The sequence below is a fragment of the Phodopus roborovskii genome, unplaced genomic scaffold, assembly GCF_943737965.1.
Source record: "Phodopus roborovskii unplaced genomic scaffold, PHOROB, whole genome shotgun sequence".
Lineage (NCBI taxonomy): Eukaryota > Metazoa > Chordata > Mammalia > Rodentia > Cricetidae > Phodopus > Phodopus roborovskii.
The window spans coordinates 56059957-56075160 of NW_026126480.1; the positions used below are offsets into that span (position 1 = coordinate 56059957).

General features: G+C 51.7%; 2 protein-coding genes across 3 annotated transcripts in view; one reads left to right on the forward strand and one right to left on the reverse strand.

The window, feature by feature from the left end:
- The window catches only part of Macrod1 (mono-ADP ribosylhydrolase 1), a 144317-nt gene extending 141162 nt beyond the window's left edge, over positions 1–3155 (forward strand). Inside the window, exons 5-11 of one of the 2 annotated variants that reach the window (XM_051193850.1) lie at positions 1534–1650; positions 1913–2034; positions 2124–2154; positions 2255–2328; positions 2620–2701; positions 2797–2831; positions 3007–3060. In XM_051193850.1, coding sequence (XP_051049807.1) covers positions 1534–1650; positions 1913–2034; positions 2124–2154; positions 2255–2328; positions 2620–2701; positions 2797–2801 — 431 coding nt within the window. In that variant the 3' untranslated portion in view covers positions 2802–2831; positions 3007–3060. Of the gene's footprint in view, positions 1–1533; positions 1651–1912; positions 2035–2123; positions 2155–2254; positions 2329–2619; positions 2702–2796; positions 2832–3006 lie in introns of both variants that reach the window. The other variant, XM_051193849.1, reaches the window with a different exon arrangement.
- Positions 3156–3314: 159 nt separating this feature from the next.
- Otub1 (OTU deubiquitinase, ubiquitin aldehyde binding 1) lies at positions 3315–11457 on the reverse strand. The gene is made up of 7 exons (XM_051193860.1): positions 11291–11457; positions 9404–9465; positions 9062–9160; positions 5149–5267; positions 4861–4945; positions 4551–4745; positions 3315–4415 (listed from the first exon to the last, which is right to left on the reverse strand). The coding sequence occupies exons 1-7, from the start codon at positions 11346–11348 to the stop codon at positions 4218–4220; spliced, it is 816 nt and encodes a 271-aa protein (XP_051049817.1). The 5' UTR covers positions 11349–11457; the 3' UTR covers positions 3315–4217.
- Between the last annotated feature and the right edge of the window lie 3747 nt (positions 11458–15204).

A 15204-nucleotide genomic window follows, 5' to 3' on the forward strand; every position in this document is an offset into this window, starting at 1 on the left:
TACAAGAGCAAGTTCCAGGATAGCCTCCAAAGCCACAGAGAAAGCCTGTCTCAAAAAAGAAAACAAAAACAAACAAACAAAACCCCCCACACAAATAAAAAAATAAATGGAAGAAGAAAAAGGTCAACTTACTTAGTACTGAGGTGCAGCTCAGCAACGAACTGTGCCCTGCGGTCCATCTTCAGCACTACCCCACCCCCAAAATTCATTTTCCCAACATCCTATGAGGCAGGCAGTACTATTAGAGCCAGAGAAGGAAAGTGCTGCGCCTAGGATCACTCGGGCTGTGGCTGCTGTTCTGTCCTGTGCTGGGTCCTCTGTGGATCCCACACATCACATATACACTGTGATGGCTGTGAACTCCAGGGTGCAACACGCTCACCAGGGGGCGGGGCAGCTGGCCTCTCAGCTCAGGCTCTGCAGCCCCTGGCAGAGAAGGGCAGGGAGGGGGCTGAAAGACCCTGCCCTGGCCACTCCCAGGGTCCCCTAACTCTGGGGAAAACACCCAGTGCCAGCTCTGAGGAAAGTTGAAATTTAGGTTTAATTAGGACCCCTAGGGCCCAAAAAGAAAACAGAAGAAGAAAGAGGGTCCATTTGAAGTTGGAGGGATGCAGGAATCTGTAAAAATGGAGCCAGATGGCTTTTGCATGATGCCAGCACAGCCAGGTGCCAGGCAGTGGAGCTTTTCCTTCTCGGAGTAGGCCTGGGTTTCATCAGCCCTGCCATTTTAGGGGCCACTGTTCCTACTTTGCAGTTGAGATGGTGGTAAAGCAGGAGAAAATCTGTAGCAGGCAGGGACAAACCCGTGCTTGCCCCAGCCTGCCTGGGCGAAGCTATATCGTGCCTGGGTGAATCAGTAGCAGACCTGCCTCTGGGCCTCTGCTGACTCTGGGATATCAAAGCCCTGAGAGTTCTTTATCTGGGCCTGGGTCCCCAGGGTCACAGAGAACCCCAAGAGCTTCCGTTGGATAAACAAGCCCGAGCCTGGCCTCAGTTAAGCTGGATGCTAGTTGCCTCACCAGGGCTTAAGAGTCTAGAGACACCTGTGAGGCCTGGTCCAATGGGAAGAATCTGGAAAAGGCAGGCTCAGGCCCCGGGTTGAATCTGCCATTTGGAACTACGTGGCCTCCGTTCCTCAGATGGTATTAAAAGAAGCCTAGAGTTTGGCATGACATTGTCAAAAGGTGGAATTTAGTATCCCACCCCTTCTTAGATCCAAGTAGAGCAGGCAAGTGACCTCAGGAGGGCGCGTCCCGGACAGAGAACCAAGAGGGTGGGTCAGGCGCGCCCCCTGCCGGTCGCCCCGTGTCTCTTCGCTCCAGGGCCAGCTGCCTTAGAGCCTCAGTTTCCCTGGATGTGAAACAAGAGCAGCTGGAGGTCTTGGCCTTGTGATGCAGGTGGAACAAGGCCTAGATAGCCTTGGAGTTTCTCGGGGTTGAGGTGTTATGCCTGATCCTTCAGAGATGAGGGGAATCCTACTGCTCGTTTCAACCGGTCACACCCCATCCCCCCTTCTCCCCCCCCCCCCCGCAGTGGACGGCTGCATCCACAGGGCCGCAGGACCCTTGCTCACTGACGAGTGCCGCACCCTGCAGAACTGCGAGACTGGCAAAGCCAAGATCACCTGCGGCTATCGGCTGCCGGCCAAGTGTGAGTGAACTAGGGGAACTGCCCACAACTGCAGGGGGCATCTTAACTTTAAATATAAGGGCCTGGCCCCGCTCATACCCCAGAGCGCAGATGGAATGGGGCTGGAGCTGCAGAGCCCCAGTGGGGCAGGACAGGAGGGTAGAGTTACAGTCTTCCACTACTTAGCAAAGTGGCATGCTGGTGGGAGAGCGCAAGGGTGGGGTCCTTCTGGCAAGATGTCAGGGGAAACCTTGGCCTCTGACTGAAGCTCACTCTACTTTAGATGTCATCCATACAGTGGGGCCCATCGCTGTAGGCCAGCCCAGTGCCAGCCAGGCAGCTGAGCTCCGCAGCTGCTACTTGAGCAGCCTGGACCTGCTACTGGAGCACCGATTGCGCTCAGTGGTAAGAGTCGCCAGGCGCGTGGGGGGGGGGGAGGTGACGACAGGGATGTCCAGGGAGGCACTTATTATGTCTTGCCCTCCCTTCCCCAGGCTTTCCCATGCATCTCTACAGGCGTGTTTGGTGAGTCTGGAAAAGCAAGGCCAGGGTGGGCAGTGAGGGCACCATTCATCGAGGTGGGCGGGGCGGGGCCAGATCTGGACTCAACAGACCCTGCCCTCAGGATACCCTAATGAGGAGGCAGCTGAGGTAGTGCTGGCTGCGCTGCGGGAGTGGCTGGAGCAGCACAAGGACAAGGTGAGACCGGAGAGAATGGTTGGCAGCGAGGCGGGAGCAGGGGCACCTAGTTCTGGGCGGTGCGGCCGGTCAGTACCCGCCCTCCCTCCCCAGGCCCTCTCTCTCCGTGGACTTATTTCCTGTGAGACAGCTGATGGGAAAGGGCCGGGACCCCTTCTATGACGGGTACTGTTAATTCTCAAAACTCTGACAACAGTACACCCATAGTAGGCAGGTGGGTGGGTTTGGGAAGCACAAAGTCTGGAACTGAGGGCCAGGGGCCCCACCCGGGCTGAGCAATCCCTGGCACAGGTGGATCGGCTTATCATCTGTGTGTTCCTCGAGAAGGACGAGGGCATTTACCGAGAGCGCCTGCCCTATTACTTCCCAGTAGGTATGTACCCTTGTTTTTCCTCTGGCCACCACCCCTCCCCCAACCTCCCCCTCCCCCATGGCTCTGGGCGGCTCTCACTGTCCTCTGCCTTCCAGCCTGAGGCTCCTGAAGCCCACCTTGAATGGGACTGGTAAGCAGGGCCTGGCCCAGTGTGGTGTGGCCACCCTACACTAACCTGGCCCTCTAACACCTGCTCAACCTGCTGTTGCCCACCTCCATGCAGTGGGGGGGGGGCGAAGCTAGGGAGGGGCCCAGGGGCCTTCAGAAGTCCTAAACTCCCTTTGACCTATCTGCTCTACCCTCAGACCCACCTGGGCCTGTGGGACCTCGATCCCAACTCTGAGAGAAGCAGGACGGCTTGTTCCAGTCTGGCCACGGAGTTCTGCCCTTCCCCTCAGCATGTTCTGCCCTGCCTTTCAGAAGCCTCTTAATAAAGCTGTCTGATTCAGCCTCACTTGTCCGAGTGCTGGGGTCTTCGTCTGGCTGGGGCCCAGGGGGAAAGGTAGCCCCCTTGTGGGAATGGTGCCTTGGGACTGTTTTTTGCTTCGAGAGGGCTACAAGAGCCCTGGGTGAGCCAGGCGGGTGAGTGAGGCATTGGCCAGAGAGCAGAGGCTGGGCAGCACTTCACATTTATTGAGGGCCCACCCCCAAGGAGCTCACAGCCTGGGCTGAGACCCCACAAGTGCTGGGGGTGGGGAGGAGAAGGCAAGGCAGGTAATGCAGATATGGCCCAAGCAAAGAGGGTGCAGAGGGAGCAAGCACAGGCAGGGAGCTCTGGGGAACAGGAACAGGCAAGCCCTGCCTAGATATGAACCAGGCTTATGTTCCTCTCATACCAAGTCAGTTCTTCCTGGGGCCCAGTGAGGATGAATAGCTCCTCCATCTAGCTGGGCCAGCCTCCTCCCATAACCCTCTCATCTCAGGACTCCTCAATCATGCAGACTCCTGGAGGTGGGCAGAAAGCTGTGATCTGGAAGCCCTGGCCAGAATAGCAAACTCTAAGGGGCAGCTTTGAGTGTGGGTGACCTGAGACCTCCAGCCAAGTTCCCAAGGAATTTGAAAAGTTCCCATGGAACCCCTGTAAAGTCAAGGAGGAAAGGGGGCAGGCCCATGGGTGAGGAGACAGCAGAACTATAAGGAACTTGGAGGCCTAGCCCCCTCAAAATTCTCTTGGCAGAAATGCTTAGGGGTGGATAGGTGGAAGGCTGAGGGACCCACCCTGGGGGGGGAGGGGGAAGGGACAGCCAGACATACAGCAGCCAGCGGGCAGGTAGGGAAGGGCAGCAGAGCAGGGAAACACACAGTCGGCTCACCACCAGCATCCCCTTTAATAAAACAGGAAGGAAGGTTGTGTGGCAGGGAGAAGGGAGGGGTGAAATAAGACCATTTACAACCACAAAAAAAAAGAAAAACAAACCCCAAATAAAAAACAAACACCAAACCAAACCAAAAGACCCTCTGTACATGTCTAGCATCTGGCGGGGGAGGGAGGCAGGACGCAACAGGCCAGCCGGCCCTATTTGTAGAGGATATCGTAGTGTCCAGGCCGGTAGAGAAGGTAGACCTTGGGCTCGGAGCCCTCAGGGAAGACGTGTGGGTTGGTGGTGCCGCCCTCACCACGGTCCATGTACTCTACTTGGATGGACACGCTGAGGGCCTGGGCCAGAGCGATGATGTGGATGTGGTCACTCTCCTTGCACATGGGTTCCACCTCCTGTGGTACAGGGGCAGGTCAGGCCTGTCCCCAAACCCTCCCCCTCCCCAGGTCCCAACCTCAACCGGGCATGTGCCACCCTTAAACAAAAGAGAAAAGGACGGTCCCAGGGCAGAGCTGAAGAGGAGGTGGCACCTGCTGGCAGAACTCCTTAACAGTGCGGCCACCCTCTATGAAGTGCTCGAAGAACTTGCTCTCTCGCTGCAGATAGCCTGAGGTGAGCAGCCGCAGGTAGACCACAAGGTAGTCTGAGGTGCTCTGGTCATTGAAGGAGGCCAGCAGGTCAGCTACTGAGGTCTGCTTCTCCACCTGCTCGATAAGGTCCATGAACTGCCCCACCCAGGGACAAGAGGTTAAGATGAGGACAATGAGTGAAGAGACCACCCTTACCACAGCCTACAGAGTCACCCTCCCTGCTGGCCCAGCTTGAGACAGCTAGGCTCACCGTATTGTGGAAGTCCTCGATTGTGAACTCAGTGAAACCCTGGGACACCAGGTCCTCTTTACTCTTGGCAGACACAGCCTTGAACCTGTGGGTGGGAAGGAATGGGAGGCCAGCATGGGCTTCTCAGCCAGCAGGGCAAGAACCTAGTCAGCCCAGTTCTGCCTAGACAAGATCACCCATCACCAAGTTCAAATGGAAGCCCCAAACAACCCAGCTGATGGCTGGCCTGAGGCCCAGATCTCCTATTCATCAGGAGGGGCCTGGAGCCACCCCCAAGGCCCTCCTCACCGCTGCAGCTCCTTGCTGTCATCCAGCAGTGCCTCTAAGTGGGAGAAGCCAAATGCTCGATAGAAGCAGTTGCCATCAGGTCTGGTCTTCCGGATGTATGAGTACTTTCTGTGGAGGTCCTGCAGAAGAGTAGCCCAGTTTATCATCCAGCCAGGCCAGGCCAGGCCAGGCCAGGAAATGGTCATAGCAGCAGGTGGCAACTCAACTCCAGGTTCCCACCTCCATGCTGCTGAATGAGGGCCCCAAGTCACCCACTGGAACAGAACCCTCCCCTTTAGGCTCCCGGAAGCTGTGCACTTATGTATCAACAGGCTGTACAAGGCACCAGCTGCTCCCCATGTGGGTGCTACTGGCTACAAAGCAGTTTGCTTATAAAAACAGATGACCAAATCTGTCCCTGACTATTGTAATTTTTCAGGTCTTTCAATCCAAGCAAGGCAAAGCAGCAGAACAGAACAGGCCATACTACCAACTGCCTGAATGCCTAAAGCTCCTTTGCCCAACAGGGCTCCCGCCACACACAGCAGCCCTCCCTATAGTCTTGAGGCTAAATCAGCTCCCCATCCACTTTCACCTCCCAACTGTGTTTCATTAGTCAAGGACAGGAACCATTTACTTCAGCCTTTACCACTTTCTCCAAATGAAGCCCAAACCCATGACAGTGCATGGTAAACAGGTCTCACTCACCTGGACACCCCATCCCTGCTCTCTTCAGCCTGCTCCTTCCTCCTTTACTTGATCTCTCCCAGGCTATCCCTCATCCTCCTCCACTGTAAAGTGCTGGGCTCCCACCAAACCACACAGTAAGTATCCTTCCTCAAGACACCTGCCAGATGACAACCCTCAGGCAACACTCAGTAGTAACGAGAGTCCCTTCACACTGAGAACGTGGCCCTGGACATCTGCTACTTAGCCACCCCGATACTCACCACCAGCTCCTGTTCTCCTTCAGATTCAAGGACATGAATCAGGTTGACAGATTACAGTATAGACCCCACAGGCATGTAAGATCCAGGTAGGTCTCCCAATAAAACACAAACTCCTATGGAAGGCTTCTGTCCGACCAAGGTCAAAAACAACCTAGAGCTACTATAGCAGGGCCAATGCAGCCCTCCTCGGCCCAGCCTCTGGTGAGTGACAACACTACATCCCATCTCTTCCTTTACCTGCTCTCTCCCAGGCGACCCTGCATCTTTCTTCATTCTAAAAGCTACGACTCCCACCAAACCACACAGTATCCTTCCTGAAGACACTTGCCAATTACAACACACCCAAACATAGGGCTCCCTGCCTGCCCTGTGAACATTAGAGGCCTGGCAGATCTTCACCTTAGTCCACAGACACAGTTTTTCCCTTTCATTTTGGTTTTGAGACAAGGTCTCATTTTGCAGACCAGGCTGGCCTTGAACTTTCAAGAATCTTCTGTCCTCAGGCTTCTGAGTGCTAAAATTCCAGACCACCAAACCTAGATCGAGTGATGGTGAACACTTTTAATACCAGTGCTTGGGAGGCAGAGGCAGGCAGATATCTGAGTTACTGAGTTCAAGGCCAGCCTGGTCTACAGAACAAGTTCCAGGACAGCCAGTGCTACACAGAGAAACCTTGTCTCAGCAACCCCCCCCTGCAAAAGTTCCACCTTAGATGTTCTGCCTCCCCTATACCTCTTCACTCCCACAGCTGGGTTGCACCACCCTGCTCTGTGCCTGGGCTCTGAACCACAACCTCAGATGGCTCACTTCTCCCCAACACACCTACCAAACAGTATATCCCTCAGGCTCTTCTCTCAACACACCTAGTACTCAAATGTCACGTTACGCAGCCCACTACTGGTCCATCATGCCTGCTTCCTGTTCTATTGCCAAAGCTCCTCACTACTCCCTCTGCCTCCATCTTATCCCCTAAGGCCTATTCTCCGTCCCAAAACAACAGTAACCTTACAGACAGGCCCTTTTCCTTCTTGCATCCTATCAGACATCCACACATTCACAGACGTAAGTGGCTTCTTAATCCACCTTAGCCCCCATGACTCTTGGATGCCCTGTCACTTGTCATCTTGCTTCATCGAATATACCTTTTCAGGGAGTTCTCAATCATTACCCCTATTTATAAAACACAAGCTCTCGCATTCCTTTATTTCTCTCCACAGTACTACCAACCCCAACAACCAAACTCTCTTCTCTCTCTCTCTCCCTCTCTCTGTCTCTCTCTCTCTCTCTCTCTCTGTGTGTGTGTGTGTGTGTGTGGTGGGGACATTTACAGTGTTGAGACAGCATTTTTTCAACATGTAGCCCAGGCTGGCCTTGATCCTCCTGCTTCATTCTCCCAGAAGAAAGTCATGCACCACCACAAACATTTTTAGGTTTATATCTATCTTGCACTGTTCCCTGTAAGCAACACAGAAACAGGCCTGTGTTTTAGTCCCGGTATCTGCACTATCTCCAGTGCCTGGAGCAGAGCACCTGCCTAGTGAATGTAACACCAGAGTCCAGCCACCCTGTTGCTATAAGTTCCCTGGGCACATACAGTCAGGTACCCTGTAGAATGCTCATGCCCACTTCCACCCTATCCTCAGAGTCCATTCCACAGGAGCCAAATGCACACCCAGCCTGGCTCTGTCGATACCATCCAGGAAGAACAGGAGGGCTTGGGCAGAGTACACAGAATGGATGTTTAGGGTGCAGCGGCACATTGCTACCAACAGTTCTCTTCAAACATTCAAACATTTTGCTAACTGACTCAATGACAGGAAGAACCTGAGTAACATCCTAGTGGTTTTACAGGGCACCACTCTACTAACTGGTCACAAGGGAGAGGAGAAGCCACTGGTTTCTAAACCCTTGCTAAGTCCAACACCTTCCCTGAACCTGCCCCATAACTGTAGCCTGAAGTCACACAACTGGAGAGCGGAGACCTAAAACAGTCAGGGCCTTTATGTCCTCACATGTATTTTGGAGAAATCCTAAACCCCTTCCCTTAGCAGTGGGTATGAGCAGACCACAAACTAGGTCTAACTGACCTAGGCTGAGGAGAGGTCATTTAGCACATACATTTCCCCTAAGGTGCTAAGGACAGAACTCAGGGCCTTTGCAAACACTAGGCTCATGTTATACTGAGCTAGCTGTACCCCAGCCCTACACAACATTTTAAATTCTCATTAACTACCAAATGTTCAGTCAGGAAAGCTCATGAATTCTAGCTTCTCTCACAAGAAGAGGATACTCCTTACCATGTCTGTTTTTGTGCTATGGTGCCCTCCCAGTTAACTTCTCAGATGGCTTCACTCACTGGGTTACCTGCTTGACCATCTGAAGGCCCCAACTCCAAGTAGAGGATATAAACACCTATAATCCTCAGGCTGTCTATATATACTGTTTTCTTACCAGGGTCACAATTCAACCTCCATTGCTCCCAGCCTTTGCAGTGGCTGGCAAAGAAACTTGCCTCAGTTTGAATGATGCAACAGGGACACACATAGGGAGCCTGTCCTTCAGAATGGTCCAACAGACAGACTATAGAACAGGTCTCTATATAACCCATCTACCCATCCCAACACCAGCAAGCGTGGCCCCTGGCTGAGCACTGAGTTGTCAGTGCCCACCCAGCCTGCACCTGGTCCCACCTGAGCATCACCTACCTCAACCTTACAGCCACCCTACAGGCAGATGCTTTCACTGTCCCTATTTTACAGATGAGGACATTCAGGGCTCAGAGACACTGAAGGACCTGCCAAGAAGACAGGGGCTGAGTGGCAATCTGATGTGACTGGAGGTCTCAGTCCAGAGGCTGCACACTTCAAAAACTAGCAGCAAGAGGAGTGCCCCATCCCCACCAACACCCTGCCCTCTCAAAGATTAGGCCTGGCAAAAAGCAGGGCTGAAAAGTCTTCCTCCTGCCCCTCTGGCCAGGACCCCACCTTGATCTTCTGTTGGTAGATGTTGTCGTCCTCAGCATACTCCTTGTACAGGACTGACAGCTCCAGCCGCTCCGACACCAGAGGGTTCTGCACAGCAATCTGTAGGAGGCAGGGATCCATCATGCTCTGGCAAGGAGGTTGAGTAACCCATGCCTAACACCTACAAAAAGGGTTCTGGGCTGGTCATTCAGTGGCACAGCAACCCCCATAAACACATGGAGTGCCTAGCATAGACTGGAGAGGGGAGGGCTTCAAAATAGACACTAGGCCTCAGGCCCTGACTATATACCCCAACCATGAAGTCCTCAGATACTGCCTCCCCAGCCTTCTCCAGCCCCTCACCTCTTGTTGAATTCGGTCCTGCTGAGCCATAATGGCTTCATCATAGGCCAGACAGTTAACACCTAGGAAAAAATAAAGCAGTGCCAAGCAAGGGTTACTGTGGGGGCCTGACTATCTCTATGGCAAGGAGCTTTGGCAGAAGGTTTGGAATATGGAGCCCATCCATGTCTTAAACTCCACTGTGTAATCCTGGCAAAGACCTTCCTCTTTAGGGTTTCACTTCCTCATGTTTTGGAGAAGGTAGCTGGGTATGGTGCTATTTACAAGGGTAAGACAAGAAGACCACAAGTTCAAGGCTCCTGGAGCTACACAGAGCCAGTCTCCAAAAATGAGATAAAAAGGGGGCAAGCGACTAGCATAGTGCACAGCTCTCTAAGTCCCAGTACTTACAAAACAGACCGGGAGGATCAAGAAGCCTAGGAGTTAGACATCAGCCCTGGAAATACAGCAAGGCTTTATCTTAGAAGAAAAGAAAATAGGGCTGGGATTGAGGCTCAGTGGTAGAAGATATATTTGTTCTGCAGGTTTGAACTCCTGGCTTCTATTTCTAGCAACCCAAAAAAAGTAGTAAATAAAGTGACAGAATAAAGACCACAATCAGGACACTCTTCCAGCTCTGCTATTCCTTTTTCCCTGCTTTCTAACATCCTGTAGCATGCAGACTGGGGAAGGGAGTCTCTGGGGAAAAGTAAGATGAGGTGGGTGGAGCCCTAGGTGGAATGAGAGCATCTCACCAACAAGCACTTTACTGGGACACACCCTTTATCCTTCTGTGGTCCTGTGTATTGTTAATGGTGCTCACTTTGCAAATAACAAATGCAAAGAAGCGACTCCATCTTGCCCAAGGTCAAAACCAGTGAAGAGTTGTGGGCATGTCTACATTTGTACAATTCCAGTCTGAGCTCTTGGCAATGTCACTTGCCACTGCACTTCGAAGCCCTCTACCCTTACCTAAGAATGGATTAATGCCAGCACCTTGCTCCCATCACCAAAATATGCTGGGATATTGCCAGCACCAAGTAATACCTAACCACTTTCTAGAGGCATCCATATATTTGGGAGGCTCATCCTATGGACTCTAAACTGTTGGATAGGGAGACACTAATTTCTCGTCCGGGATCCTTCTTAGATGTGCGATCGAGTACAATTTCTTTCTTCGTACCTGGGTTTCCTAGTTCTCACCCTCTAGTCTAGAGTGCACAGTTAAAGCAGGGTGTGCATGTGATGATTGACTTTGTAAAGTCAGCTGAGCCTATCTATGTTCCACAACTGGGCCATCCCTCCCACTAGAAAGACTAATCCCCAGAACCCAAGTTCATGGTAGACATGAAGAAGACGTGACAGGGTTTTTTGCTGTTGTTGTTTGTTTTTTTTTTTTGTTTCAAGAACCAGAGAACTAGGAAAACAATGCCTGGATCTGCTAGAGAGGGCTGGAAGGCCAGAACGAGCTCTAAGAAGAGGGCTGCAGGCAGCACCCCAAACGCCCCACCGGGAACTTCATGCTTGGCTGCTCAGCGTCACTCAACGCCTCTCTGCTTTTCGGGTAAGGGCGGGCGACTCGGCTCAGGCCTAGGCCTCGGCTTGACTTCGAGGACTCGGGCTGGCTGAGTTTGGGAGCCGGCCGAGGCCGCGGGACGGGTGGAGGCGGGACGGCCCAGGCCCCGCCCCAGGCGTGCGCGACCGGCCGAGCGGGGAACCTGGCCGCCCCGCCCGGCCGGGGGTCGCCGCGGCCCTGCTTCCATTGTGAGGGGGAGGGGAGGAGGTCGAGGGCTCCGTGGCACGCTGCGCCCGGCCCCCGGCGGCCCTGCCTCCCGGAGCTCCTCGGGAAAGGCCGACCGAACCGTGCCCCCGCCAGCCCGGGCAGGACATCATTCCCTCGGTCCGTACCTTCGGAGTCGCTGCCCAGCGACTCCTGCTTCTGCTGCTGAGGTTCCTCCGCCGCCATCTTTAAACAGCGCCGCACTGCCGACCGCTTCCGGGTTATCAATCGCCCTCCTCCCGGAAGGGAGCCCCTCCTCGTGGCCCCTCCTTCGCAACGCCCCTAGCAACAGGCTCCCCTTGGCGGTTGTCAGGGGCTGGGCAGCTCCTGCGGGCCCTGGAGAGCCTGGGGGCTCGTGGCCCCTGAAGGCTGGGGCGGTGCGGGCGCGCGGTTCCACATCCCCACATCCTGAAGGTCATGAGGTGTTTTCGGTCTACTGGACATTAAAACGCAGGTTGTGTAACTGAGATAAGAAACAGGATGGAATTAAAGTCACTGAAGGCAATATCTCTGCTGCGCGTGCACTCCCGGTACGCGAGCGACTACAGCTGCAGTGCGGAGCGCGGAGCAACCACGAGACAGGAAGTGGTACCAACATCCTGATACCCTTCAGAGCCCTTAAATCGAGACCTCTCGCCCCTCACCACTGAGCCTGTTTTCTGCAGGCTTTGAAGACCTGTTTCCAGCAAGAGAACATCTTCCCTTGAGATCAAACCAAAAGCCTCGACCTAACTTTGGGCTCTATGTTGTCCTGGTTGAGAAAGCAGAGCCATTTAAAAGCATGGATTTAAATCCATAATCCGAACACGTGGAAGGTAGAGACAAGGATCAGAGAGTTCAGGGTAATCCCCGAGTTTCAGGATAAGCTAAACCGTCCTTGCTAATTTTTGCCAAAGCTTCCCCTTTTTCCTTGGGTTTTATCTCTGTACTGTTAAATGGGACAGATCAGGAACACTCCCATTTGCAGGCCCAGTGTACCCTGAAATGCAAGCACCAAACTGAATTTGCAGGAGGGAGGCATTCATTTATTTGGTTGGTACCCTTGTAGGGTAAATGGGCTAGATCCCTTTCCATCTGAGCTGCAATGCTTACAAGCCTGGCTATAGCTCCCTTTTTATTCTCCAGTGTAGCAGTTCTCTGTACTGAACCGTCACAACCCCAGCTCCTGTATGGACTCCCTAGTCCATACAGTTGTATGTAGTTGGTGTTGTTTTGTAGTTCTCTTCAAGATTAAGAAAAAACTACAGGCTGAGCATGGTACACACCATTAACCCCAGCACCCAGGAGGCAGAGACAGGGGTCTCTACCTCTACAAGACAGAAGCCAGCCTGGTCTATGGAAGTTCTAGTCTACTGAGGGCTACAAAACAAACATAAAAAGAAAAGCCAAATAGAAATCGTGTCTTTTGTTAATTTTATTGTCTATGATGTATGGGAAGCTATATGTACCAAGATGTTTGTGTGAAAGTCAGAGTACAACTTTAGGAAATCCACTCTCTTTCCATCTTTATATGGGTTCTGGAAATAGAACTTAGGTTGTCAGATTTGTGAGGTACACACTTTACCCACTGAGCCATCTTGCCAGCCCAGCTTTTCCTTAAGTATATTTTGAAGATGTTCTTATGTGTATGTATATGTACCGCATAACATGCCTGGTGCCTGGGGAGGCTAGAAGAGGCATCCAGGGTGAGAGCTAGGGTACAATAGTTGTGAGCTACCTAACCTGGCAGCTTCCTTGAGTGCAGATGGACTGTGGTCACAGGAAGGGCCTTCTATAATGACAAGGTGGGAACCAGAGCCTCAGTTTATAACTTTTTAAAAAATATATTCTTGCCGGGTGGTGGTAGGCTCAGCCTGATCTACAAGAGCTAGTTCCAGGACAGCCTCCAAAACCAGAGAAACCCGTCTCAACCTCCCCTCCAAGTGTGTGTGTGTGTGGGGGGGGTTGGTTTTTTGAGACAGGGTTTCTATGTGTAGCTTTGACTGTTATGGAACTCGTTCTGTAAACCAGGCTGGCATTGAACTCACAAGAGATCCACCTGCCCCTGCCTCTAGAGTACTGGGATTAAAGGTGTGCACCACCACCACCACCACCTACATAAAAGAATAGATTCTTACTACACATGTGTGTGTGTGTGAGTGTGTGTGTGTGTGAGAGAGACTGTGCTGTGACTCATGTAGAGGTCAGAGGACAACTTGTAGTAAGTGATTCTCTCATTCCATCATGGGGATTCAACTTAGGTCATCAGGCTTGTCAGCAAGCACCCTTATCCTCTGAGCCAACTTCCCTCCCCTTCCCCCAGTATGTATATGCGTGTGTGCGTGCATGCATGCATGCATGTATGTATGTGTGTGTGTGTGTGTGTATGTATGTATATATATATATATATATATATATATATAAAATTTCCCCCTCCCTCCAGACAGGGTTTCTTTGTGTAAGTTTGTAACTTTTTTGATTTTTCAGGACAGGGTTTCTCTGTGTAGCTTTGGAGCCTGTCCTGGAACTTGCTCTTGTAGACCAGGCAGAGACCTTCCTGCCTCTGTCTCCCAAGTGGTGACATTAAAGGCATGTGCCACCACCAACTGGCCACAGGTGATTTTTCTTTCTTTCTCTCTTTTTTCCTTTCTTTCTTTCTTTTTATTTATTTATTTATTTTGTTTTTGTTTTTCAAGACAGGACCTCCTTGTGTAGCTCTGGCTGTCCTGGAACTTGCTCTGTAGACCAGGCTGGCCTTGAATTCACAGAACTCAGCCTACCTCTGCCTCTCCAGTGCTGGGATTAAAACCATGCACCATCACCATCCGGCTTCACAGGTGACTTAAGAAATTTTAATGTTTCTATGGGTGAAGGGGTATATGCACTTAAGTCACCTATGGAGGTCAGAGACATGTGATGCTGGAGTTAGAGGTGGTTGTGAACCATGTGATGTGGGTGCTGGAAATCAAAAGTAGAACCTCTTCAAGAGCAGCACATGATTTCAAGCACTAAACCGTCTCTCCATCCTTTTATTTGAAACAATAAAGATCTTATATAGCACTCACTCAGTTTTCCTACTGGTGGTAGGCACACAGCAAGTCATTAGTCTTCACACAGTAAAGATAAGGAGTGTCTGCTTCCTTCTGTTTTACAGTAACTCTTCCCAGCCCTTCCTGATCCCTTCCAAGCTTTTATGTTTTCTATTAAACCTGTGTAGCTTCCATTATATAAGAGCTGAGCACTGGCAAGGCAGTGGTGGTGTGTGACTTTAGTCCCAGCACTCTGGAGGAAGAGGCAGGCAGAACTCTGTGAGTTCGAGGTCAGCCTGGTCTACGGAGTGAGTTCCAGGACAGGCTCCAAAGCTACACAGAGAAACCCAGTCTTGAAAAATAAACAAAAGGCTGAGGACTGAACCCATGGCTTCTCACATACTAAGTTCACGTTCTAATTATGAGTGACACTGTCAATCAATTCCTTGCTTTAGTTTTATATTTTATGCATATCTGAGACAAGGTCTCATGTAGCCCAGGCTGATTTCTAACCCTTTTTGTCTCCAGCTCCTGAGTGTTGATATTAGAGGCATGGGCTTGCTTAATGCTTTTCAATACCCATTTACCTGGTGGTACATAAGTATTCTCTTACTCCCATACCATCTGTTCTGCACCTTTCACTACTTTCTGGCTTCTGCTTATCCCAAAGCATCTAAACCCCACTTGCTGATTTGCTAACAATCCCTAGTACAGCCCTACACACTGTCCCTGACTCCCAATTGACCATTCCACAAATGTCCAAGGCCAATGACAAAAACAGGCAATACAAGTTGGGCTGGTGGCTCATGTCTGTAGTCCCAACATGCAAGAGGCTGAGGCAGGAGCATTACTGAGTTCTAGACCAGTCTGGACAGCAATATGAAATCCTTTATCAAAAAGACTGGTGTGGGGGCTAGGTGGATAACTCAGTGGGTAAAGTGTTTGCTGCAAAACCATGAAGACCTGAGTTTAGATACCCAGCTGTGTGTGACGGCATGCACCTGTAACTCTAGCACTGGAGGGATAGAGCTGGT